We start from the raw sequence: 25,788 nt of genomic DNA on the forward strand, positions 1-25,788 counted from the left end.
TGCTTCCTCCAAAACACAACCCAGCCTGCTTCTTGACACAATGCCCGCTTAACCCAGAAGCCAGCCGCAGAGGGAACCCCATACACCTGGCGACCATGTCAGTGTGCATGCGCCCGGCCCACCATAGGAGTTGCAAGAGTGGGATGAGGCAAGGACATCCGGCTGGCCAAACCCACCCCCAACCCGGACGATGCAGGGCCAATTGTGCACCACCCCATGGGTCTCCCGGTAGCGGCCGGCTGCAACAGAGCCTGGACTCGAACCAGGATGTCTTGTGGCACTGTGATACAGTGTCTTAGACCACTGCGCCACTTCAGAGGCGAATTTGTTGGCTGTTTTTGTTTGGAATATCTAGCATAATATCTAATATCTACACTAGCAAGTAAGATCAGTGCATTAGGCTACATCACATTAGTACAGTTGGCTAACAACTTAAAGTAACAGTAGTTAGCTGTGTGTTTTGACAGGTTATCTAAATAGTTTGTCACATCGTCATCAAAATATTCTGTCAGCCCCAATATTTCTATATTTGGCTAAAATCATAGTGTGATTTCATAGTAGGCCTGTTTTGTCACACCCAGCTAGCTAACGTTAGATACCTTTAAATGACTTAACAAACATTACTGTGTCTAGCTAGCAAGCAGTTGATATTGAATAAACATGCACTTGATTGTGTGTGTGTTCTAATGTGCTGAGCAAGCTAAGATGTTAGGTAAAGGTTAGACGCCATTCATTTTATGTCGACATCCAGGCTGCTTGAAATTGTACATCTTATACTCATTATTACAAACTTGCCCCCTTATGTCCATACTAGACAAGGAGCGGCCCATCTTCAAAAAGTTGCCAGATGGGAGCCTTGTCCTGAAAGACACCAGCTTCTACAGATGCACCATTGAGAGCATCCTGTCTGGCTGCATCACAGCCTGTAAAGGGAGCTGCATTGTCCCCCGGATGATCACCAAGGACTGCAGCCACGACCATCTGGCAGACTGTCTGGCAGACTGTAACAGAGCATCCACCACCAGGCCATAAGACTGTTGAAAAGCTGTAGTGACTCCCAAACCCGCATGCAGGAGCGTAAATCATTGCCTGAAACGAATTAGCATAACGCAACGGACATGAATATCCCATAGAAAATATTCCTATTCATGAAAATGTTTTCAAAATATGCTCATGAGACTCCCATTTGGTATTTTTCCAAAATATTATTTTTAGTTTACCTTTGATGATCTTCGGAATAGCTCCCAGATTTTTCTTCACGTTTGGCTGAGAAATCGCCCGGAAATTGCGGTCACCACAACACCGAAAAATATTCCAAATTAACTCCATAATATCAACAGAAACATGGCAAACGTTGTTTAGAATCCATCCTCAAGGTGTTTTTCTAATATCTATTCGATAATATATCCGTCGGGACAATTCATTTTTCTCTAGGACCGATTGGAGTAATGGCTACCTCTGTATTTTACGTGAAAATCTCTCTCGGAGCCACCATGTGACCACTTACGCAATGTGGCCGCCTACGGCTATTCTTCAACAGAAATGCGTAAAACTACGTAAGCTCGTTGATGGTACATTCACAGCCAAATAGGGAGTCATTGGAACGCAGAGCTTTCAAAACCTGGGGCACTTCCGGATTGGATTTTTCTCAGGCTTTCGCCTGCAACATCAGTTCTGTTATACTCACAGACAATAAATATCCTTACAGTTTTGGAAACGTTAGAGTGTTTTCTATCGAAAGCTGTCAATTATATCCATATTTTAGCATCTTTTCCTGACAAAATATCCAGTTTAAAACGGGAACGTTTTTTCCCCAAAATGAAAATACTGCCCCTAAGCACCAATGGGTTTTAAGAGACTATTTCCACTGACTCTCTGTAACAGTATTGCTTCCGTATAAAATTATTATTACAATCATTTCTCGCTGATGTGAAAGATAAGGTCCATATGCTTCCAAAACAGTACTGCAAGCAATGAGTGTTAATGCTCAGACCAATCGCCGGGGTTCTAAAACAAACTCCCCTGTATAGAAGATGCCTTCATACAATGACTCTTATGTGTAATGTAATGGAACTGAGAGTCATGATCAATGGCTATCTCAGGATAATTTTATTTGACCTTTATTAAGTCAGTTAAGAACAAATTCTTATTTTACAATGACGTCCTCCGGCCAAACCCTAACAATGCTGGGCCAATTGAGCGCCACCCTATGGGACTCCCAGTCACAGCTGGTTGTGATACCTCAAACACTGAGATGCAGTGCCTTAGACCGCTGCGCCACTCAGGAGTCCCAATGACTATGAGGTTAAAGTGCAGACTGTCAGCTTTAATTTGAGGGTTTTTCCATACATATCGGGTGAACTGTTTAGAAATCACAGCACATTTTGTAAATAGTCACCCCCCATTTTAGGGGACCAAAAGTATTGGGACAAATTCACTTGTGTGTATTAAAATAGTCAAAGGTTTAGTATTATGTCCCATATTCCTAGCGCGCAATGATTACATCAAGCTTTTGACTCTACAAACTTGTTGGATGCATTTGCTTTTTATTTTGTGCCCAGTATTTTGTGCCCAGTAGAGATGACTGGTAAATAATGTATTGTGTCACTTATTGTAAATAAGAACATGTTTCTAAACACTTCTACATTAATGTGTACGCTACCAGGATTATAGATAGTCCCGATGAATTGTGGATAATGATGAGTGAGAAAGTTACAGACGCACAAATATCATACCCCCAAGACATGCTATACTCTCAATATTACAATAACAGCGGAGATTAGCATATTTTTTTTTGGGGGGGGGGACATAAGGGCTATGTTGAGAGGTAGCTTGCAAGTATGCATTTCATTGCACTGTTTAAACCCCGGTGTATCCTGTATATATGACAAATACAGTTTGATTTGATTTGATTTTTGCCATTTCAGGAGTCATAGTTCTAAAAGAGGGTACACCAGCGCTACGTCTCCGGATAATTTGCTGCCAGGAGGGCTGTATTACTCCGAGGTGGCAACCCAGCAACAAGGCACACTTGTTGGGTCGACACGACATGCAGTTCAGCCTTTATAGGAAGCAGACCTTCAAGTGGGTGGTTGAATATGCTCTGTATGCTGGGTATTTAGTGGCATCGAGGAATAGTGACGCAAAAACACATGCTGCCAATCAGATGACCTGTGACCTCCCCACCTATGCTTGACTGTCCCTCAGTCAGTCCCGTCCTCTGCTCCTTACGGGCTGGGAATTCTGATGGAGCCAGCGATCAGTAGCTCTGTCATTTTCAGTATTATTTGTGTTCAATTGTTTTGCCCTCTGTGGTGTTTATTTAACTGTATATACAGCATCATTTTTCACTGATGTATTACTCAACAGATACTCCTCTTAATTCACTCCGAGCACAAAGGCCAACTGAATTCTCTTATTACATTTTGGTCAATTAATGTCAGTCATTGAATGCTCTGTTGTGTCAACTATTTAATTGTCCTGCTTGTGTGCTGTGTGCACTGATTTCAAACTATTAGAGTATATTGTTACTTTTTTACCTGCATTGTTGGTTAAGGGCTCGTAAGTAAGCATTTCACTGTTATCACACCTGTTGTATTCGGCACATGTGACTAATTCAATTTGATTTATTTGTCATTCTCAAGGCTTCCTCCAATTCTGTCAATTACTTCCTTGATTTAAAATAAAATCAACTTAGCTAACGTTACGTTTCCGATGTGAACTTGATATTAAATGTATAGATTAAGCCATTTGTCTTATTTGAGATTAACAAGATCTAACTTTTGTGGTGTTTAGGCTTAACACATTTTGGCTAAATTACAGAAAACGTTTACAATTATCAAAATTCGCATCTTAATTGATTGAAGAGTATATCCTATATCTTATTGGCACAAGGGGAGAGCACGGGTGGGGCTGAATGCCAAGTGTTATGTCTGGAGGAAACCTGGCACCGTCCTTACAGTGAAACATGTTGGTGGCTGCATCATGCTGTGGGGATGTTTTTCAGCGGCAGAGACTGGGATCGAGGGAAAGATGAATGGAGCAAAGTACAGAGAGATCCTTGATGAAAACCTGCTCCAGAGTGCTCAGGACCTCAGACTGGGGCAAAGGTTCACCTTCCAGGGACAACAACCCTAAGCACACAGCCAAGACAAAGCAGGAGTGGCTTCGGGACAAGTCTCTGAATGTCCTTGAGTGGCCCAGCCAGAGTCTGGACTTGAACCCTATCAAACATCTCTGGAGAGACCTGAAAATAGCTGTGCAGCAACGCTCCCCATCCAACCTGACAGAGCTTGAGAGGATCTGCAGGGAAGAATGGTAGAAACTCCCCAAATACAGGTGTGCCAAGCTTGTAGCATCATACCCAAGAAGACTGGAGGCTGAAATCGCTGCCAAAGGTGCTCAGTACTGAGCAAAGGGTCTGAATACTTATGTAAATGTGATATTTCTATTTTTTATATACATTTGCAAAAATGTATAAAAACCTGTTTTTGCTTTGTCATTATGGGGTATTGTGTGGTAATTGATGAGGAAAAAATACAATTTAATACATTGTAGAATAAGGCTGTAATGTAACAAAATGTGGAAAAAGTCAAGGGGTCTGAATACTTTCCGAATGCACTGTATGTGGATACAGCAAACAACCCTGCGGATGACATCACTCAGGGAAGACCTTGAAAGAGCTGGCCCAACGACGTCGATGGCACCATGGCCCTGAGTTCCTCCAACACTCAGAAGATCAGTAGCCTTCAATGCCTTCTGCTGACCGGGTGCCCGATGATAGTGAACTCTTCTGCGGACATGTGTCTGTCAGTTCCAGTCCTCAGTTCCCAGATGTAAGTTTGATACATGGAAAGAACTCATGACACAACAATTAGATCCCTACACAGGATGGCCAATCCACTCTCCAGTTCATCCGGAAGTTTTAGCACACTTGTTGGCAATGCCAAATATGGCGCACCAAACCTGAAGTTCCAAAGATGCGACTGTACAAGCCACCCTTCTACTCTACTGGAGTGGATTGTTTCGGACCATTCACCATAAAAATTGGACATCACAACGAAAAGAGATGGGGCATCGTCTACAAATGCATGACCAGCAGCTGCACCCACCTGGACCTCCTGGAGGGCCTGGATGCCGATGCTTTCCTGATGTCTCTAATATGCTTCACTGCACGTTGCTCCTCACTTTGGTAGAATGTGGGAAAGAGAGGTGAAACCAGGGAAGACTGCTCTCAAGGTCATACTCAAGGAACAGACCCTCACTGTAACCGTGCTCTGCACTGTGCTTATCAAAGTGGAGGGAATCTTGAATGCACAACCCCTCGGGTACATCTCCTCCGATGTCGCAGATCCAGATCCTGTCACACCAAGCCTCGTACTCATGGGATGCTACAACGCATCTCTTCCTCAAGTTTTGCATGACTCCAGTAACATCCTAGGGAAATGCCGATGGAGGCAATGGCCAAGTACTTGCTGTTCACCTTTGGTCCCAGTTTGTTCACTATTACTTGCCAAGTCTACAGGAAAGACAGAAGTGGAGGAAAGATGGAAGACAACTTACTGTGGATCAAGTGGTCCTCATCGTGGACCCTCTGCTCCATCAAGCTCTCAGGCCTGTTGGGAAGGTGACTCATACTTACCCCAGAGCTGATGGACTTATTAGATCTGCTGCTATCCAGGTCAAAGGTCGGACTTACCTACGACCAGTAGACCGGCTGGTGCAGCTCCCAGGCATCCTTGATGACGACACAGAAGAACCATTCGCCTAGAACAGACTTTCCATCTTGTTAGAATGTCATAGCAGACATTTAGGGTGGCTGTCCCTTTAAGATCTCAGTGATGAGCTATCACATGCTGGCAGTGTTTAGTTCATTACCAAGTGCAGCTTGCCACCTACTGCTGTGAACACAAATCTCCATTTTGGACATTATTTCCTTTCTGACCAATTTTCCTAATTATGCCCTCTATAGGATTTAGCAGGAAAGAACACATGGCACTTTGAAATCCGCTATAAATACATTTAGCACTTTATTTTAAGTCGCTCTTCTTTGCTGTTATAATAAATCTATCCAAATGAATTTAAAAACACAAGGGCATGCTAATTTAAAATATGTCTTGTCATTCTTAGCCTGGTTCTTTATGGTAATGCAGGCACGTTATGGGACAGAGGCCAGGTCAAAATCAATAATACTTTTTTTATAAGGAAATTGGTGCGACCAAATCATGTGCTGGTGCCACCAACTGAAAAAGTTAGTTTAGATCCCTGTCATGATTACAATTTCCAGAACAATCTAAGATAGCAAAATTATTTTTGGGCTGTCCTGGCATGAAATTGCCCAGTTGTCAGCTGTTGAAATTCTACCATCCACAAACTAAGACCAAATATTGCTGAAAGAAAAATATATCTGATAATCGTTGCATAAGATGACCAGTTGCTTTGCCTCTTGGAGACATTGTGATGCTGTGTTGTTAAAAACTTCTTAGGACTGAAATCCCGTTAACGGGATTGATATGACAACAGCCAGTGAAAGTGCAGGGCGCCAAATTCAAAACATCAAAAATCTCATAATTCTAATTCCTCAAACATACATGTATCTTATACCGTTTTAAAGGTAGTCTTGTTGTTAATCCCACCACAGTGTCAGATTTCAAATAGGCTTTACAGCGAAAGCACCACAAACGATTATGTTAGGTGACCACCAAACCACAATAAAAACAGCCATTTTCCCAGCCAAAGAGAGGAGTCACAAAAAGCACAAATAGAGATAAAAATGAATCACTAAGCTTTGATGATCTTCATCAGATGACACTCATAGGACTTCATGTTACACAATACATGTATGTTTTGTTTGATAAAGTTCATATTTATCAAAATATGAGTTTACATTGGCTAGTTCCAAAAACATCCAGTGATTTTGCATAGCCATATCATTCAACAGAAATACTCATCATAAATGTAGATGATAATACATTTATGCACATGGAATTATAGATATACCTCTCCTTAATGCAACCGCTGTGTCTGATTTCAAAAAAACTTTACGGAATAAGCAAACCATGCAATAATCTGAGACGGCGCTCAGAAGAAATAGTCACAATAGCCGCCATGTTGGTGTCAACATAAACAAGAAATTACATGATAAATATCCCCTTACCTTTGATGATCTTCATAAGAAAGCACTCCAGGAATCCCAGGTCCACAATAAATGTTTGTTTTGTTCGATAATGTCCGTTATTTATGTCCAAAGGCCTCCTTTTGTTAGCGCGTTTGGAATACATATCCAATCGCTCATTCTGGTCAGCGTTAGATCGGACAAAAACTTCAAAAAGTTATATTACAGGTCAAAGATACATTTCAAACTAAGTACAGAATCAATCGTTAGGATGTTTTTAACATATAGCTTCAATAAAGTTCCAACCGGAGTATACCTTTGTGTCTTGATGAGCAATGGAATGCAAGTGGATACCATGAGGAATGCGCGTGATCAGAAAATGGCTGACTGCCAGTCAGTCATTCTGCTCTCATTCAGTCCCACAACACAGTAGAAGTCTCGTTCAAATTTCTATAGATGGTTGACATCTAGTGGAACCCATAGAAAGTGCAACATCATTAATATCTCAAGGAGATTTCATTGGGAACTGTGGTGAATACATACCAAGCTCAGATTTCTCACTTCCTGTTTTCTCCTCAGGATTTTGCCTGCCATATGAGTGCTGTTATACTCGCAGACATCATTCAAACAGTTTTAGAAACTTTAGAGTGTTTTCTATCCAATACTAATAATACTATGCATACATTACCAACTGAGACTGAGGAGCAGGCCGTTTACTTTGGGCAACTTATTCATTCAAGCTACTCAATACTGCCCCCCCAGCCATAAGAAGTTATTAACATGGAAAGCTTCCTCCATGTCCTCTGAAACAGCTGTGTGTTTTCATTGCCTAAATGTGGTTTAATGACAGTAAAGATATTTAAGTCAAAGGGGTGATAGGCAGCACTGAAAACACTTAGGGCCCAGTCAAAAGAACAATGACATTTCCATGTACTGTATGTTGAGTTATTTATTATGAAGGGAGGTGATCTATTTCACAACTACAGATATTATTACAAATGAGTGAGTGGGCCTCTCTGCCCGAGCCTATATGTCACAGAGGCCCACTCTAGTTGAGTGTGTCTGTTTCTGGGGAGCAGAGCAAATCAGAAGAGAGTAGGAGTGGACACTATCTGTAAGTCTGTCTCTGGCAGTGCCCATGTTTGCTCCACACTCTTTGCCTAGGCTATTAGGTTAATACAGCAGTAGCACCCGGCAAGCGAGAGTTGTCCTCACAGGGTTATTCATAGATGAACTTTATATAAAAAAATATAACCCCTGTTGTTTTCTGTCTGGGCTGCCTGTCAGATTAGATTAGATGGTTTAAGTGGGTAAAGGAGGCCAGGCCACAGGTGGATTGTTGAAGATTTTGTGTGTGTGTTTGAACGTGTCCGAGAGGGACACACATAGAGGTCTAAGTTGTCAGGCAGTATATCACTGTGGTCCTATCATGTTTTCTGAGGTGAGGCAGGTGGTGGCACAGAGGACTGAGGACCAGGTGAGGCCATCTCTTAATCTCAAAAGAGATAAATCAGATTTACAGGAGGACAGCCAAGGATAAGGGTACCAGCTACTACCACACCTTAACCCACCCCCAGTCAAAGTCAGTCTTCACCTGTATAGACCTAGGGCCAACCCAGAGCCTGTTGTCCTTGTGAGTGCAGCTAGGCTAGGTAGACAGGCCAGGGGTCTGATGGGGCAGGATTACGAGGAAAGCAGCCAGCCGTAACACAGGAGATCACAGCGGGTCTCATCCAGGGGATTTAGTCTGATTGAATGTGTGGGGCAGTGGAAGAGGGATTAGGGGATAGGTAGCAGGGACAGATTTCTTGACGCTTACGCTGATCTCACCAGGAAGAGCTCTATCAGTCTCTCCTCTTCAGTCAGAGAGAGAGGGAGAGTAGGCTGTGTTCCATGATTGGCAGGCAGACGACCATGGGACAGCGGAGTGTTATTTAGGGTCTGTAGTAGACTATTTGTGTTGGACTAAACTGTGAGCTTACTGCGCTGTCACTGACACAGAGATGGATAGAGAGCATTTTCTGTGTGCCATGACTGGCAAGCTGACGACTGTGGGACATCGGAGCATTTATACAAGGAGCCTATCTGAGTGTGTCTGAACTGTGATCTCTTGTCATCACCATGAAGGACCCGTGCCGAGTTTGCGGCGTGCGCCTCATTGGCAGCCAGTGCCGCTGGATCTTCAACCCGTTGGGCAAGCGCCAGCTCCAGGTCATCCTGTCCCACGTGCTGGGGCGCCAGGTCGACCGCGACCCTGACGGCCAGGCCTCAGAGTTCCTGTGCGGCAAGTGTGTGTTCACACTGGAGCGCGTGGTGCAGTGCGATGTGCAGATAGGCAGGCTGCAGGAGGAGCACGCCACTCTGGTGCAGCAGCTGCAGCAGGAGAGGGAGCACCTGAAGGAGTGTGTGGCCCACGTCTACGGACGCCATAACCCCTTGCCTAAGAGGCCCAATGTGGGGGAAGAGAACAATGTTAAGGTCCCCCTCTGGAGGTCCTCTGAAGGTGGGGGAAGCCCAGAGGATTACGGGGGAGGGCAGTGTACGTCAGAGGGGCAGACCAAGGAAGGCGCGGGGGAGAGGGATGGTCGGGGGAGGCGCTCTGTGAGTATGGACCTCCTGGGTGGACCGAGTGGTCCAGGGGGAGTCACAGGTCGGTCAAGCTCAGTCCCCAGGAGGGTGCAAGCAGGGACAGATCTTTGCCCGGTGTGCCAGGTGAAGAACCCCTGGCTACAGTCATCACGGCTCCGCTCCAGGAGCCTGATCTACCTGGACCTGGTCTACCGCAAGGGTACTCTCACCTCTCCCGGCCCCAGGCTCCGCTCAGCCTCGCTCCAGTCCCTCAACCTTGACCCCCCTCAACAAACAGAACCCCTGTGCCCCCTGCCACAGAGACAGCACAGAGAGTCGAAGATACCATTGAGGGAGCGTTCGCCCTCAGTTGGCCCAGCTACCAGCACTACCACACCCCAGAGAGCCCAGCCTTGCATCATCTCTGACCTGCTGCAGCTGCTGCGCTCCATCCCCAGACCACCAGTGCCAGGTGCCCCCGGAAGCCGCATCCCCATACTGCGTAGGAGGCCCAGCGACGGACAGCCGCTCCCCCCAAGACGCAGCCTCACCCCTTGGGACTGGCACAGACTGAGGGAGGCAGAGTGGAGGTCCCTCCAGGACCTCACTGAGGAGTTTAATGATGATTACATGCCGCTCAGAGTCGAGGTAGTCCAGTCAGCCCAGACCCTTACTCTGTAGAGAATCTAAAGGCCCTGGAAATGTAGCCTGGTTAAACTAGACTGAATGCTGCGCATTGTTTTGAATGATTAAAGATCAAAAACTAAATGGGATTCAAAGCTGTTCTGTGCCCATGTGTCCTAGTATTGGACACAATGATATAAATAATCCCTCTGTTAACGCACTGTCCTTTTGTCCTTTGTTAGCCAACTCATCCCTCCTTGTTGATGAATATTCCTGAATCTTGTGCTTTACTTTTCCAGGGTTTCACTGAGCATCAGAGTGAAGTGAGCAGACTGAAGACAGCCCACAGGCAGCTGAGTGAGGAGATGAACCAGTTCAGAGCAACCAACCAGAACCTCTCCAAGACCCTGGAGGACACCCAGAACAACAACAAGGTAGATTGAGGTGGAAAGAGAAAATGACCAATCTAACATGTTAGAGGCAGATTCATCTACTGTTCTGGCTACTTAAGGTTCCTGACTCCTGGTGTGTTTTAATAGGTGCTGTCTGGTAAACTGGAGGACACTGAGAACGAGCTCACCTCTGAGAAAAAGAACACTCTGAAACAAGACAAAACCATCCAGGGACTCACTCTGCTGCTCAAGGAGAAAGAAAAAGAGGTAAGGTTGATTTGTATATTGCTTTTTCAACTGCTTTTCTTTCTCCAATGAGTGTTGACCATGACAACACGATTTGATCGTGTGAAATGATAATATACTGTTGTAAATATACCAATGTATGACAGAATGTTGACCATTATAGTTTCTCCCCATACGCTATGCCATCTGTGTTACGCAGACTGAGGGCTTATGTAACATCATCACACTAACCTGTCTGTCTGTCTGTCTGTCTGTCTGTCTGTCTGTCTGTCTGTCTGTCTGTCTGTCTGTCTGTCTGTCTGTCTGTCTGTCTGTCTGTCTGTCTGTCTGTCTGCCTGCCTGCCTGCCTGCCTGCCTGCCTGCCTGCCTGCCTGCCTGCCTGCCTGCCTGCCTGCCTGCCTGCCTGCCTGCCTGCCTGCCTGCCTGCCTGCCTGCCTGCCTGCCTGCCTGCCTGCCTGCCTGCCTGCCTGCCTGCCTGCCTGCCTGCCTGCCTGCCTGCCTGCCTGCCTGCCTGCCTGCCTGCCTGCCTGCCTGCCTGCCTGCCTGCCTGCCTGCCTGCCTGCCTGCCTGCCTGCCTGCCTGCCTGCCTGCCTGCCTGCCTGCCTGCCTGCCTGCCTGCCTGCCTGCCTGCCTGCCTGCCTGCCTGCCTGCCTGCCTGCCTGCCTGCCTGCCTGCCTGCCTGCCTGCCTGCCTGCCTGCCTGCCTGCCTGCCTGCCTGCCTGCCTGCCTGCCTGCCTGCCTGCCTGCCTGCCTGCCTGCCTGCCTGCCTGCCTGCCTGCCTGCCTGCCTGCCTGCCTGCCTGCCTGCCTGCCTGCCTGCCTGCCTGCCTGCCTGCCTGCCTGCCTGCCTGCCTGCCTGCCTGCCTGCCTGCCTGCCTGCCTGCCTGCCTGCCTGCCTGCCTGCCTGCCTGCCTGCCTGCCTGCCTGCCTGCCTGCCTGCCTGCCTGCCTGCCTGCCTGCCTGCCTGCCTGCCTGCCTGCCTGCCTGCCTGCCTGCCTGCCTGCCTGTCTGTCTGTCTGTTCCAGATTGAAGAGCTGTACCATGAGATTGAGGACAGGGACGAGGTTTTAGTCAAAGCCAGGGAGACGGCGCACAAAGCCCAGCTCCACAAATACCAGGCAAGACGTCAGACCAGACACTTAGCATTGGTCCCGTTCCAGGCTCAATACATTGCAGTCGCACTAAACTCATCAACCAATGGCTGTGTGCCACGTCAGTCAGGATTGCTATGTCATATGATGTCATTAGCTAAACACCTATAAAGGCATTGTAACTCTGCTACTCTGCTGTAATGCCAATGTGCTGTCCCTGCAGGATTCCGCGATCAAAACCTTTTTGCAAAATTAACAATTCTCCCCATATTTTGCAAGGGATTGCAAATTTGACCAATCACTGCAATGTTACCACATAAAAAATTAAAATCAATATTACATAGAAAACTGACACATCACCATAGTTCAAAAAGAGGGCTCGCAATTTCAACCAGACAATGCACATTTACCTCATATGGTTCAATCAAGACCCAATCAAACTTTTTCCCTTTTCAGTGCATTTTCGGGACAAATTGGACAAAATCCCTGCATATTGCCATGCAAAATGTCAGAATTGTCACAGTAGAATCAAACATTTTTGTCTGCAAATATCACATAAAATCCCCCTGAAGTCCTGGGGGGACTGAATGTGTGTACAGTATATGAGTGTTTACAAAAGGTCACAAATGCAGACTCAACATGTACACCACACACTAAAAAGACAAAAAAGAGGTCTCCTGCTTCTCTAACTGTATCCTAATTCCATGCTTTCCCCTAGGGTGTGGAGGAGCACCAGAACCTTTTGATGGAGAAGCAGGAGGAGCTGGCCCAGCTCCAAGGGGAGCACCAAACCAAGCTGCTGGAGGCCCAGAAGCTGCAGCGCTCCCTGGGCAGGCAGAAGCAGGAGCTGTCCGACCTGCAGCAGGCCAAGGAGCAGCTGGACCAGGAGCTGGAGGAGTTGCAGCAGCAGAAGGTCGACAAGGCCCTGAATGTAAGCCCACGGGAGGAATTTCTATTCTGTCATTGTGAGGGAAAACTTTGATAACGGCAAGCTGGCAGCAGGTCTGCTGTTTTATTTTTTTACCACATAACTACATGGTTTTATGTAATATAATGCAGAGTGTATTACCCAAAGCCCTTTGCCCAAAATATGAGGGTGACTTATTTTCTGTGCTTTTGCTAACCACGTGACCCGACCAGGAAAGAAAACTCCTGACCCTACCTGTAATCAATGTACCTTATGAGCACAAGACGTTGAAAATACTGTATGTGGTTTTGGTTGAAAAGTCGTTGAAAATACGTATTTTCAATGCAACCACTCAGTGGCATTGTTCTAACCCCCAGGAGGTGCAGAACCAGCTGAAGAAACTGACCGGGGAGCTGGGCGAGAGGGAGAGCAGCCTGAAGCAGCAGTACCAGGAGCTGCTGGAGCAGACCAAGAGGAGGCTGCAGGGCCATGAGGTCACCATCCAGCGCCTCACCACTTGCCTGACCGACAAGGAGCAGCAGCTGCAGGTAGAGAGATATAATGCAGGAGGGCAGTGAAGAAGAAATGGATAGTCTAGAAATATAATCTATAGAAGGGGTTTAGAGCCTCTAACCCTGACCATTTGGAGAGGCCAATTCTATAGTTTCTATGGGTGAAACTAGGTAAAGGCGATGTGCTAGCACGGGAATTGGCTCTGGCACGGGAACTGGTGCTAGCACGGGAACTGGTTCTGGCACGGGACCTGGTGCTAGCACGGGAACTGGTGCTGGCACGGGAACTGGTTCTGGCACGGGGACTGGTTCTGGCACGGGGACTGGTGCTGGCACGGTGACTGGTGCTGGCTCGGAGACGGGTTCTTTTTTTTCTGTCTCTATTCTATCTTGTTCCTTGTCTAACTTTCACACTATTTTCTCTCTTTCTCTACCTCCTCTCTCTGTCTATTCTCTCTCTTCCTCTCAGGAGTACATGAACATAACAAGAGACATGGAACAGAGCAGAAGTCCTGGGGGAAGCGACACCATGCTGTCGAAGCTACAAGAACAACTGAAACAGAAAGAGAAGGCTCTGGAGGTGTGCTTTCTATCAATGTATTTTTAAAATAAAATATTTCACTCACTCACACACACACTTTCTCTCGTGTTCTAGATCTGTCTCATCTGACAAAGAATGTTGTAAGCATCTACAGTCTTCATTATCAGCCTGTTGTATTGCTCCTCTACAGGAAACGCTGGATGATAAGTTTGCGGCTCTAGAAGAGAAAGACAACGAGATCCACCAGCTGCACCTGTCACTCAGGGAGAAGGCGAGGGACCTGGAGAGACTCAACAAACTGCTGTCTTACAATGAGGACACCATCAATGTAGGGACCACTAGTGCTGTTCACACTACCTTGACTGCTCAGTGCTCACACTGCTTGCAATCCCTAGACACTTGTGGAGATCTGAGAGGATTTGATGGTGATAGCTACACCTTGCCATACTCCTGGAGTAAAAAGCATGTTCAATGAAGTCTCAGACGGCACTATTTTTCACACCTCTTGGACTAACGCATATTCTCTCTCCCGAACTCCAGCGTTTTGACACGTTGATAAAGGAGAAGGACGTGGAGCTACAGTACCTTGTGAACATGCTGAAAAACCTGCAGCAGGCCAAGCAGGACGTGGAGGACAACCTGAACTGGGCCTGCAAGGAGAAGGATGCCATCATTAGCCAGCTGCAGCTCTGCCTGGAGTGCAAGACCAAGGACATGGAGGTAGGCTGCTGAGACACGCACTAAGAAACATGCTAATGCATGCACTCACTCACCCATCCACCCACTCATTCACCCACTCACTCACCCACCCACCCACCTACCCACTCATTCATTCACACATAGACACATACTTACAGTACGTACATACCCCCGTAGGCACACAGTACCCGTCAAAAGTTTTTTCTTTATTTTGACAAATGTTTACATTGTAGAACAATAGTGAAGACATAAAAACTATGACATAACACATATGGAATCATGTAGTAGCCAAAAAAGTGTTAAACAAATCAAAATATATTTTATATTTGAGATTCTTCAAAGTATCCTCCCTTTGCCTCGATGACAGCTTTGTACACTCTTGGCATTCTCTCAACCAGCTTCATGAGGTAGTCACCTGGAATGCATTTCAATGAACAGGTGTGCATTGTTAAAAGTTTATTTGTGGAATTTCTTTCCTTCTTAATGTGTTTGAGCCAATCAGTTGTGTTCTGACAAGGTAGGGTTGGTATACAGAAGCCCTATTTGGTAAAAGACCAAGTCCATATTGTGGCAAGAACAGCTCAAATAAGCAAAGAGAAACAGCAGTCCATCATTACTTTAAGACATGAAAGTCAGTCAATCCTGAAAATGTCAAGAACATTGAAAGTTTCTTCAAGTGCAGTCGCAAGAACCACCAAGCGCTATGATGAAACTGGCTCTCATGAGGACCGCCACAGGAAAGGAAGACCCAGAGTTACCTCTGCTTCAGATGATAAGTTCATTGGAGTTAACTGCAACTCAGATATTTCAGCCCAAATTAATGCTTCAGAGCTCAAGTAACAGACATCTCCACATCAACTGTTCAGAGGAGACTTCGTGAATCAGGCCTTCATGGTCAAATTGATGCAATGAAACCACTACTAAAGGACACGAATAAGAGGAAGAGACTTGCTTAGGCCAAGAAACACAAGCAATAGACATTAGACCGGTAGAAATCTGTCCTTTGGTCTGATGAGTCCAAATTTGTGATTTTTGGTTCCAACCACCGTGTCGTTGTGAGACACAGAGTAGGTGAATGGAGGATCTCTACATGTGTGGTTCCCACCGTAAAGCATGAGGAAAGAGGTGTGATGGTGTGGGGGTGCTTTGCTGGTGACACTGTCTGTGATTTATTTAGAATTCAAGGCACACTTAACCAGCATGGCTACCATAGCATTCTGTAGTGATACCCAATCCCATCTGGTTTGCACTTAGTGTTAGTATAATTTGTTTTTCAACAGGACAATGACCCAAAACACCTCCAGGCTGTGTAAGGGCTTTGACCAAGAAGGAGAGTGATGGAGTGCTGCATCAGATGACCTGGCCTCCACAATCGTCCGACCTCAACCCAATTGAGATGGTTTGGGTTGAGTTGGACCACAGAGTGAAGGAAAATCAGGCAACAAGTGTTAAGCATATGTGGGAACTCCTTCTAGACTGTTGGAAAAGCATTCCAGGTGAAGCTGGTTGAGAGAATGCCAAGAGTATGCAAAGCTGTCATCAAGGCAAAGGGTGGCTACTTTGAAGAATCTCATTTTTTGGGGGTTACTACATGATTCCATATGTGTTATTTCATAGTTTTGATGTCTTCACTATTATTCTACAATGTAGGAAATAGTGAAAATAAAGAGAAACCCTTGAATTTTTGTATTATTTATTTTACCTTTATTGAACTAGGCAAGCCAGTTAAGAACAAATTCTTATTTTCAATGACAGCCTAGGAACAGTGGGTTAACTGCCTGTTCAGGGGCAGAACGACAGATTTGTGTCTTGTCAGCTTGGGGATTTGAACTTGCAACCTTTCCGTTACCAGTCCAAAGCTCTAACCATTAGGCTACCCTGCCGGCTTGCCTCGAACTGTACATAACACATAGACAAACACACAGTTTGCAATATACTCACAACAAATACCCACAAAAATGGACACTCACTCGACACAGTCATACAGTAATAATATACTGCCATCTTAGATCACGTCACTCTTGGAAAAAAAGTTTTTTCTCCAATTGACAAAGCTGGATAAATAAAGGTTGAACAAAAATATATATTCAACTCATTCTTTCTCTCCGTGTCTCTCCATCGCCCTCTCTGTGTGTAGGAGATGGCGAATGCCTTGCTTAGTCAGTCCCAGTCTCAGGCCTGTGACCTTGCAGAGCAGATGGGTCAGAGGTTAAAGGTGACAGAGGCCATGCTGGCAGAGGCAGTCAAGGCCCGGGAGAGGCTGGTGGAGAACAACAAGAGCACCGTGGAGGGCCTGCTGTCCACCATTAGCAGCAACGACCAGCTGCTCAATGTATACACACACACACATGTTCATATCCTCCAATCTGTCTCAGACACATTCATCTACACCCAATAACATGTCATTTTTACAGGAGGTGTAGTTTTATGATCTCTCATGTCTGTGTTGTCTTACCAGGAGTCAGCGGAGCACTATAACCGTACACTGTCTGAGCGCACACAGGAGATCCAGGAGCTGAAGCGACAGCTGTTTGTCCGGCAGCAGCAGCTGGCCTTGGCAGAGAAACAGAGTTCTGAGGCAACACAGGAGGGTTACCTGGAGACTGCCGAGCTCAGGGCCCTGCTGACGGAGAAGGACTCCATCATCAACGTAAGTGGGACCGAAAGCGCTACTCAGTTATTTGGTTAGATGCATTGTAAAAAAATGACTGTAAAGTGTGGGGGTCATTTTTAAGAGTTTAGGATTTAGATGGGTGCTGGCTTCACTATGTGTAGGATTTTGCTCCTGCCCAACTCATACGCAGTAAAAATGGAAGACACTTTGGTTATTATTATTATATATTATCTTGAATCCCACCGTACCTTCTCCGCTGTGCAATCTGGTTTCCGAGCCAGTCACTGGTGCACCTCAGCCACGCTCAAGGTACTAAACGATATCATAACCTCCATCGATAAAAGACAGTACTGTGCAGCCGTCTTCATCGACCAGGCTAAGGCTTTCGACTCTGTCAATCACCATATTCTTATCGGCACACTCAGTAGCCTTGGTTTTTCTAATGACTGCCTTGCCTGGTTCACCAACTACTTTGCAGACAGAGTTCAGTGTGTCAAATCGGAGGGCAGTCTCTATGGGGGTGCCACAGGGTTCAATTCTTGGGTCGACTCTTTTCTCTGTATATATCAATGATGTTGCTCTTGCTGCGGGCGATTCCCTGATCCACCTCTACGCAGACGACACCATTCTGTATACTTCTGGCCCTTCCTTGGACACTGTGCTATCTAACCTCCAAACGAGCTTCAATACCATACAACACTCTTTCCGTGGCCCCCAACTGCTCTTAAACGCTAGTAAAACCAAATTCATGCTTTTCAACCGTTCGCTGCCTGCACCCGCGGTTCCAACCTAGAATATATGGACATCTATAAGTACCTAGGTGTCTGGCTAGACTGTAAACTCTCCTTCCAGACTCATATCAAACATCTCCAATCTAAAATCAAATCTAGAGTCGGCTTTCTATTCGCAACAACGCCTCCTTCACTCACGCCGCCAAACTTACCCTAGTAAAACTGACTATCCTACTGATCCTCGACTTCGGCGATGTCATCTACAAAATAGCTTCCAATAGTCTACTCAGCAAACTGGATGCAGTTTATCACAGTGCCATCCGTTTTGTTACTAAAGCACCTTATACCACCCACCACTGCGACCTGTATGCTCTAGTCGGCTGGCCCTTGCTACATATTCGTCGCCAGACCCACTGGCTCCAGGTCATCTACAAGTCCATGCTAGGTAACGCTCCGCCTTATCTCAGTTCACTGGTCACGATGGCAACACCCACCCGTAGCACGCACTCCAGCAGGTGTATCTCACTGATCATCCCTAAAGCCAACAGCTCATTTGGCCGCCTTTCCTTCCAGTTCTCTGCTGCCTGTGACTGGAACGAATTGCAAAAATCGCTAAAGTTGGAGACTTTTATCTCCCTCACCAACTTTAAACATCTGCTATCTGAGCAGCTAACCAATCGCTGCAGCTGTACATAGTCCATCTGTAAATAGCCCACCCAATTTACATACCACATCCCCATACCCATAATCTGCTAAATTGTAATTATTCGCCTACCTCCTCATGCCTTTTGCACACAATGTATATAGACTCTTTTTTTTCTCCTCTTCTTCTTTTCTACTGTGTTATTGACTTGTTAATTGTTTACTCCATGTGTAACTCTGTGTTGTTGTCTGTTCACACTGCTATGCTTTATCTTGGCGCAGTTGTAAATGAGAACTTGTTCTCAACTAGCCTACCTGGTTAAATAAAGGTGAAATAAAAAAATAAAAAAATGTGTGTGTTAATGCTGGGCTAGAACAAAAGCCTGCGCACGTCATTGGCCTGCACACATCATCCCTGATTTCCCTTGCAATAATTGCTCCTCGTAGAATAACGTTGAATAAAGATAATTGCAAGGTTATTCAATTGCAAGGTTATGAACAAGAGAGCTCCAGTGTGTTAAACATTTGATTTCCTCTTCAAGAAACTTCTGGAGCGTGGGCAGGAGAGAGACCAGTTCCTGGCTGAGTTAGGGCAGAAGGAGCCTGCACCGCCCCAGGTGATGGAGATCAGACAGACCATCAAAGTTCTGCAGGAGAGGCTGGAGGAGAGGGAAGGTGAGAAACTCATATCTCTTGAGCTACAGGCAAGTCACCAGTAATGTGAGACTTGACTTCAAGCTGAGGACGAAGGCATTTTCAAAGCATTCAGGAAACGGGGGAAAACTTTGAACATTGCTTTCTTTAGTCTCTCTGGGAAAGGTAACCCACTAACATTGTCCTCAACTGCTCTGTCCCTCTCTGTAGCGCAGCTCTCCAAGAAAAACAACGAGGACAACATGGAGAAGGTCCCTCTCACCAAGAATACTCTGGTCATCCTGAAGAAGGAGCTAGCTCAGAAGACTGATGCTCTCAACAAGGCTCTGAAGAGGGAGAATGACCTCAAAGTGAACTAAAAGAACACACGAACACCCCTGCTCATTCAAGGTGTGTCACTTTTTGGGTGTTTTGTTGGCTCGTCATTCTTAGGCACAGATCTAGAATCATCTTACCCTCCACAAATCCTAATATTTAACCATTAGATGGAAAAACACAAAACTGACCTTGATGTCTTCCTGTGTTCCAGATGTCCCTAGCTGATCTCGAGTCAGTGTTGTCAGAGCTGAAGGAGCGTATCGAGGTCCAGGCGGTCAGTATAGACTCCCTCACCACCACCCTTGGGACCAAAGACAAGATTATAAATGAGTGGACGGCCAGTGGCATCTTCACACACTGCTACTAATCAACACACACTCATACACACATTCAAACAGGCTCATTAGGTTACCTGGTGCCATTTGGGTTCACGGGTAGCTTTCATAGGGTTAATCCATTTGACTAACCTTGAACTGAACTTATCCATCACCACCTGTTCCACTCTTGAGCGTGGCTTTAAAGTTGAAACCATGTATTGCATTCGTTGTAAATTGTAAAAGGAAATTGGGTGTCTGGGCAATACATTTACTTCAATACGTTTGTTTTTTCAACCCTTTAAGGTTTTAATTTGCTGTTACCGGCCTACACACAATAATGTCAAAGTGGAACTATGTTCTTAGAAATGTTTACTAATTAATTAAAAAGGAAAAACAACTTGCAGACTTGTTTACGTGTTGCTGTGCGTTTTGTTGCCAACCTTACTTTGTTACCTGACAACTTTACGGTTTTTACTTTTTAATTACCGTTTATATTTTTAGTTTTCCCTCACTCAACTTTTTTTCATTCACCTTTTTCACTCCGTATGCTTTAGCTGGACATGGTTCGTCAGGACCTCCAACAGCCGACCTCCAACATTGGTTAGACGCCGAAGCTTCCTGCCATTAGCTCTGACAAATTGAAAACCCTAGTCATTGGCGACTCCATTAGTATTAGACTTAAAACTAATCCTCCAGCGGTCATACACTGTTTACCAGGGGGCAGGGCTACCGACGTAAAGGCTAATCTGAAGATGGTGCTGGCTAAAGCTAAAACTGGCGAGTGTAGAGAGTATAGAGATATTGTTATCCACGTCAGCACCAATGATGTTGGTCCACGTCAGCACCAAGCGCAACATAGCTTCAGCCTGTAAATCAGCTAGAAAGTTGTGTCGGCATCGAGTAATTGTCTCTGGCCCCCTCCCAGTTAGGGGGTGATGAGCTCTACAGCAGAGACTCACAACTCAATCGCTGGTTGAAAACTGTTTTCTGCCCCTCCCAAAAGATAGCATTTGTAGATTTGCCCTCTTTCTGGGACTCACCCAAACAGGACCAGACCTGGCCTGTTGAGGAGTGACGGACTCCATCCTAGCTCTCATCTTATCTACCAACATAGACAGGGCTCTAACTCCTCTAGCTCCACAATGAAATAGGATGCAGGCCAGGCAGCAGGCTGAAAGCCAGCCTGCCAGCTTAGTGGAGTCTGCCACTAGCACAGTCAGTGTAGTCAGCTCAGCTGTCCCCATTGAGACTGTGTCTGTGCCTCGACCTAGGTTGGGCAAAACTAAACATGGCGGTGGTCCCCTGAGCAATCTCACTAGAATAAAGACCTCCTCCATTCCTGCCATTATTGAAAGAGATTGTAATACCTCACATCTCAAAATAGGGCTACTTAATTTTAGATCCCTCACTTCAAAGGCAGTTATAGTCAAAGAACTAATCACTGATCATAATCTTGATGTGATTGGCCTGACTGAAACATGGCTTAAGCCTGATGAATTTACTGTGTTAAATGAGGCCTCACCTCCTGGTTACACTAGTGACCATATCCCGCGTGCTTCCTGCAAAGGCGGAGGTGTTGCTAACATTTACGATAGCGAATTTCAATTTACAAAAATACCCCGACGTTTTCGTCTTTTGAGCTTCTAGTCATGAAATCTATGTAACCTACTCAATCACTTTTTATAGCTACTGTTTACAAGCCTCCTGGGCCATATACAGCGGTCCTCACTGAGTTCCCTGAATTCCTATCGGACCTTGTAGTCATAGCAGATAATATTCTAATTTTTGGTGATTTTAATATTCACATGGAAAAGTCCACAGACCCACTCCAAAAGGCTTTCGGAGCCATCATCGACTCAGTAGGTTTTGTCCAACAGGTCTCTGGACCTACTCACTGTCACAGTCATACTCTGGACCTAGTTTTGTCCCATGGAATAAATGTTGTGGATCTTAATGTTTTCCTCATAATTCTGGACTATCGGACCACCATTTTATTATGTTTGCAATCGCAACAAATAATCTGCTCAGACCCTAACCAAGGAGCATCAAAAGTGGTGCTATAAACCCAAAGATTCCTTGATGCCCTTCCAGACTCCCTCTGCCTACCAAGGACACCAGAGTACAAAAATCAGTTAATTAACTACCTATCAAACTAAAAAGCAGCATTCCTCAAGAGACGATGGCTTTCACTTCAGCAGTAATACATTCATTAACTTTTTTGAGGAAAAGATCATGATCATTAGAAAGCAAATCACAGACTCCTCTTTAAATCTGTGTATTCCTCCAAAGCTCAGCTGTACTGAGTCTGCACAACTCTGCCAGGACCTAGGATCAAGAGAGACACTTGTGTTTTAGTACTATATCTCTTGACACAATGATGAAAATAATCATGGCCTCTAAACCTTCAAGCTGCATACTGAACCCTATTCCAACTAAACTACTGAAAGGGCTGCTTCCTGTGCTTGGCCCTCCTATGTTGAACATAATAAACGTCTCTCTATCCACCGGATGTGTACCAAACTCACTTAAAGTGGCAGTAATAAAGCCTCTCTTGGAAAAGCCAAACGTTGACCCAGAAAATGTAAAAAACTTTCAGCCTATATCGAATCTTACATTCCGCTCTAAAATTGTAGAAAAATCTGTTTGTTTTCACTGCCTTCCTGAAGAAAAACAATGTATACGAAATGCTTCAGTTTGGTTTTAGACCCCATCATAGCACTGAGACTACACTTGTGAAGATGGTAAATGACCTTTTAATGGCGTCAGACCGAGGCTCTGCATCTGTCCTCGTGCTCCTAGACCTTAGTGCTGCTTTTGATACCATCGATCACCACATTCTTTTGGAGAGATTGGAAACCCAAATTGGTATACACTGACAAGTTCTGGCCTGGTTTAGATCTTATCTGTCAGAAAGATATCAATTTGTCTCTGTGAATGGTTTGTCCGCTGTCCTCTGTTCCTCAAGGTTCCGTTTTAGGACCGCTATTGTTTTCCTTATATATTTAAACTCTTGGGGAGGTCATTCTAAAACATAATGTTAACTTTCACTGCTATGCGGATGACACACAGATGTACATTTCAATGAAACATGGTGAAGCCCTGAGGAAGTGAATGGCTGAAAACGTTCTACTTTTAAACTCGGACAAAACAGAGATGCTTGTTCTAGGTCCCAAGAAACAAAGAGATCTTCTGTTCAATCTTACAATTAATTTTGATGGTTGTACAGTCGTCTCAAATAAAACTGTGAAGGACCTCGGTGTTACTCTGGACCCTGATCTCTCTTTTGATGAACATATCAAGACTGTTTCAAGGTCAGCTTTTTTCCATCTACGTAACATTGCAAAAATCAGAAACTTTCCGTCCAGAAATTATGCAGAAAAATCCATGCTTTTGTTACTTCTAGGTTAGACTACTGCAATGCTCTACTTTCCGCTCTAAATAAACTTCAGTTAGTGCTAAATACGGCTGCTAGAATCCTGACTAGAACCCAAAAATTTGATCAAATTACTCCAGTGCTAGCCTTTCCACACTGGCTTCCTGTTAAGGCAAGGGCTTATTTCAAGGTTTTACTGCTAACCTACAAAGCATTACATGGGCTTGCGCCTACCTATCTATCCGATTTGGTCCTGCCGTACATACCTACACGTACGCCACTGTCACAAGATGCAGGCCTCCTAATTGCCCCAAGAACTTCTAATCAAACAGCTGGAGGCAGGGCTTTCTCCTATAGAGCTCATTATGGAATGGTCTGCCTACCCATGTGAGAGACGCAGACTCGGTCTCAACCTTTAAGTCTTTACTGAAGACTCATCTCTTCAGTAGGTCCTATGATTGAGTGTAGTCTGGCCCAGGAGTGTGAAGGTGAACGGAAAGGCACAGGAGCAAGGAACCGCCCTTGCTGTCTCTGCCTGGCCCGTTCCCCTCTCTCCACTGGGATTCTCTGCCTCTAACCCTATTACAGGGGCTGAGTCACTGGCTTACTGGTGCTCTTCCATGCCGTCCCTAGGAGGGGTGCGTCACTTGAGTGGGTTGAGTCACTGACGTGGTCTTGAGTTGTGCCGTGGCAGAGACCTTTGTGCCGTGGCAGAGACCTTTGCAGGCTATACTCGGCCTTGTCTCAGGATGGTAAGTTGAAGATATCCCTCTAGTGGTGTGGGCGCTGTGCTTTGGCAAATTGGGGGGGGTTATTTCCTGCCTGTTTGGCCCTGTCCGGGGAATCATCGGATGGGGCCACAGTGTCTCCTGACACCTCCTGTCTCAGCCTCCAGTATTTATGCTGCAGTAGTTTATGTGTTGGGGGGCTAGGGTCAGTCTGTTATATCTGGAGTATTTCTCCTGACTTATCCGGTGTCCTGTGTGAATTTAAGTATGCTCTCTCTAATTCTTTCTTTTCTCTTTTTTTCTCTCTCTCGGAGGACATGAGACCTAGGACCATGCCTCAGGACTACCTGGCATGATGACTCCTTGCTGTCTCCAGTCCACCTGGCCGTGCCGCTGCTCCAGTTTCATCTGTTCTGCCTGCGGCTATGGAACCCTGACCTGTTCACCGGACATGCTACCTGTCCCAGAACTGCTGTTTTCAACTCTCTAGAGACAGCAGGAGCGGTAGAGATATTCTCGATGATCGGCTATGAAAAGCCAAATGACATTTACTCCTGAGGTGCTGAACTGTTGCACCCTCGACAACTACTGTGATTATTATTATTTGACCATACTGGTCATTTATGAACATTTGAACATCTTGGCCATGTTCTGTTATAATCTCCCCCAGGCACAGCCAGAAGAGGACTGGCCACCCCTCATTAACTGGTTCCTCTCTAGGTTTCTTCCTTGGTTTTGGCCTGTTTTTCTTAGCCACCGTGCTTCTACACCTGCATTGCTTGCTGTTTGGGGTTTTAGGCTGTGTTTCTGTACAGCACTTTGAGATATCAGCTGATGTAAGAAGGGCTATATAAATGCATTTGATTCCATGTGATTCCATTTATTCCATGTGTAACTCTGTGTTGTTGTATGTGTCGAACTGCTGTGCTTTATCTTGGCCAGGTCGCAGGTGTAAATGAGAACTTGTTCTCAACTAGCCTACCTGGTAAAATAAAGGCAAAATAAAATAAAAGTGATGAGCTTGGAGGGCACTATGGTGTTGAACGCTGAGCTGTAGTCAATGAACAGCATTCTCACGTAGCTGTTCCTTTTGTCCAGGTGGGAAAGAGTTATGTGGAGTGCAATAGAGATTGCATCATCTGTGGATCTGTTGGGCGGTATGCAAATTAGAGGGGTCCTTTCAAAGCATTTCATTGCTACAGATGTGTACTACAGGGCGGTAATCAGGTAGACAGGTTACCTTGGCGGTCTTAGGCAAAGGGACTATGGTGGTTAGCTTGATCCATGTAGCTATTAAAGACTCGGTCAAAAAGAGATTGAAAATGTCAGGGAAGACACTTGCCAGCTGTTCAGCGCATGCTCTGAGTACACGTCCTGGTAATCCGTCTGGCCTTGCGGCCTTGTGAATGTAAATCTGTTTAAAGGTCTTACTCACATCGGCTACAGAGAGCGTGATCATGCAGATGTCCAGAACAGCTGGTTCTCTTACGCATGGTTCAGTGTTGCTTGTCTCGAAGTGAGCATAGAAGGCATTTAACTCGTCTGGTATGCTCGATTCACTAGGCAGCTCTCAGCTGGCTTTCCCTTTATAATCCGTGATAGTTTGCAAGCCCTGCCACGTCTGACAAGTATCAGAGCCGATGTAGTAGGATACAATCTTTTATGCTGATCTTCTTTTATCTGAATGGCTGTTTATTTACAGTCTCATTGTATGATTA

The 25,788-nt window shown here is 45.5% G+C and overlaps 1 protein-coding gene across 1 annotated transcript; it reads left to right on the forward strand.

Annotated features, from left to right (window-relative positions):
• The first annotated feature begins 8,992 nt into the window (after positions 1-8,992).
• On the forward strand, positions 8,993-20,377 carry LOC112231474 (myomegalin-like). Its single transcript, XM_024398227.2, has 14 exons — positions 8,993-10,330; positions 10,606-10,740; positions 10,846-10,965; positions 11,969-12,061; positions 12,753-12,965; positions 13,319-13,489; positions 13,923-14,033; positions 14,185-14,322; positions 14,535-14,714; positions 16,831-17,025; positions 17,152-17,343; positions 19,223-19,355; positions 19,545-19,724; positions 19,864-20,377. The coding sequence occupies exons 1-13, from the start codon at positions 9,236-9,238 to the stop codon at positions 19,691-19,693; spliced, it is 2,925 nt and encodes a 974-aa protein (XP_024253995.1). The 5' UTR covers positions 8,993-9,235; the 3' UTR covers positions 19,694-19,724; positions 19,864-20,377.
• The last annotated feature ends 5,411 nt before the right edge of the window (positions 20,378-25,788 follow it).

This window comes from Oncorhynchus tshawytscha, linkage group LG33 (assembly GCF_018296145.1).
Source record: "Oncorhynchus tshawytscha isolate Ot180627B linkage group LG33, Otsh_v2.0, whole genome shotgun sequence".
NCBI lineage: Eukaryota > Metazoa > Chordata > Actinopteri > Salmoniformes > Salmonidae > Oncorhynchus > Oncorhynchus tshawytscha.

What these genes read in the sequence shown, in the direction of transcription:
- LOC112231474 (XM_024398227.2), top strand. Translation starts at nt 9,236, where the DNA reads ATGAAGGACCCGTGCCGAGTTTGCGGCGTGCGCCTCATTGGCAGCCAG. An exon ending in ACATGCCGCTCAGAGTCGAG is followed by an intron (nt 10,331 to 10,605) that starts GTAGTCCAGTCA and finishes TTACTTTTCCAG; the next exon opens with GGTTTCACTGAGCATCAGAG. An exon ending in GCAACGACCAGCTGCTCAAT is followed by an intron (nt 17,026 to 17,151) that starts GTATACACACAC and finishes TTGTCTTACCAG; the next exon opens with GAGTCAGCGGAGCACTATAA.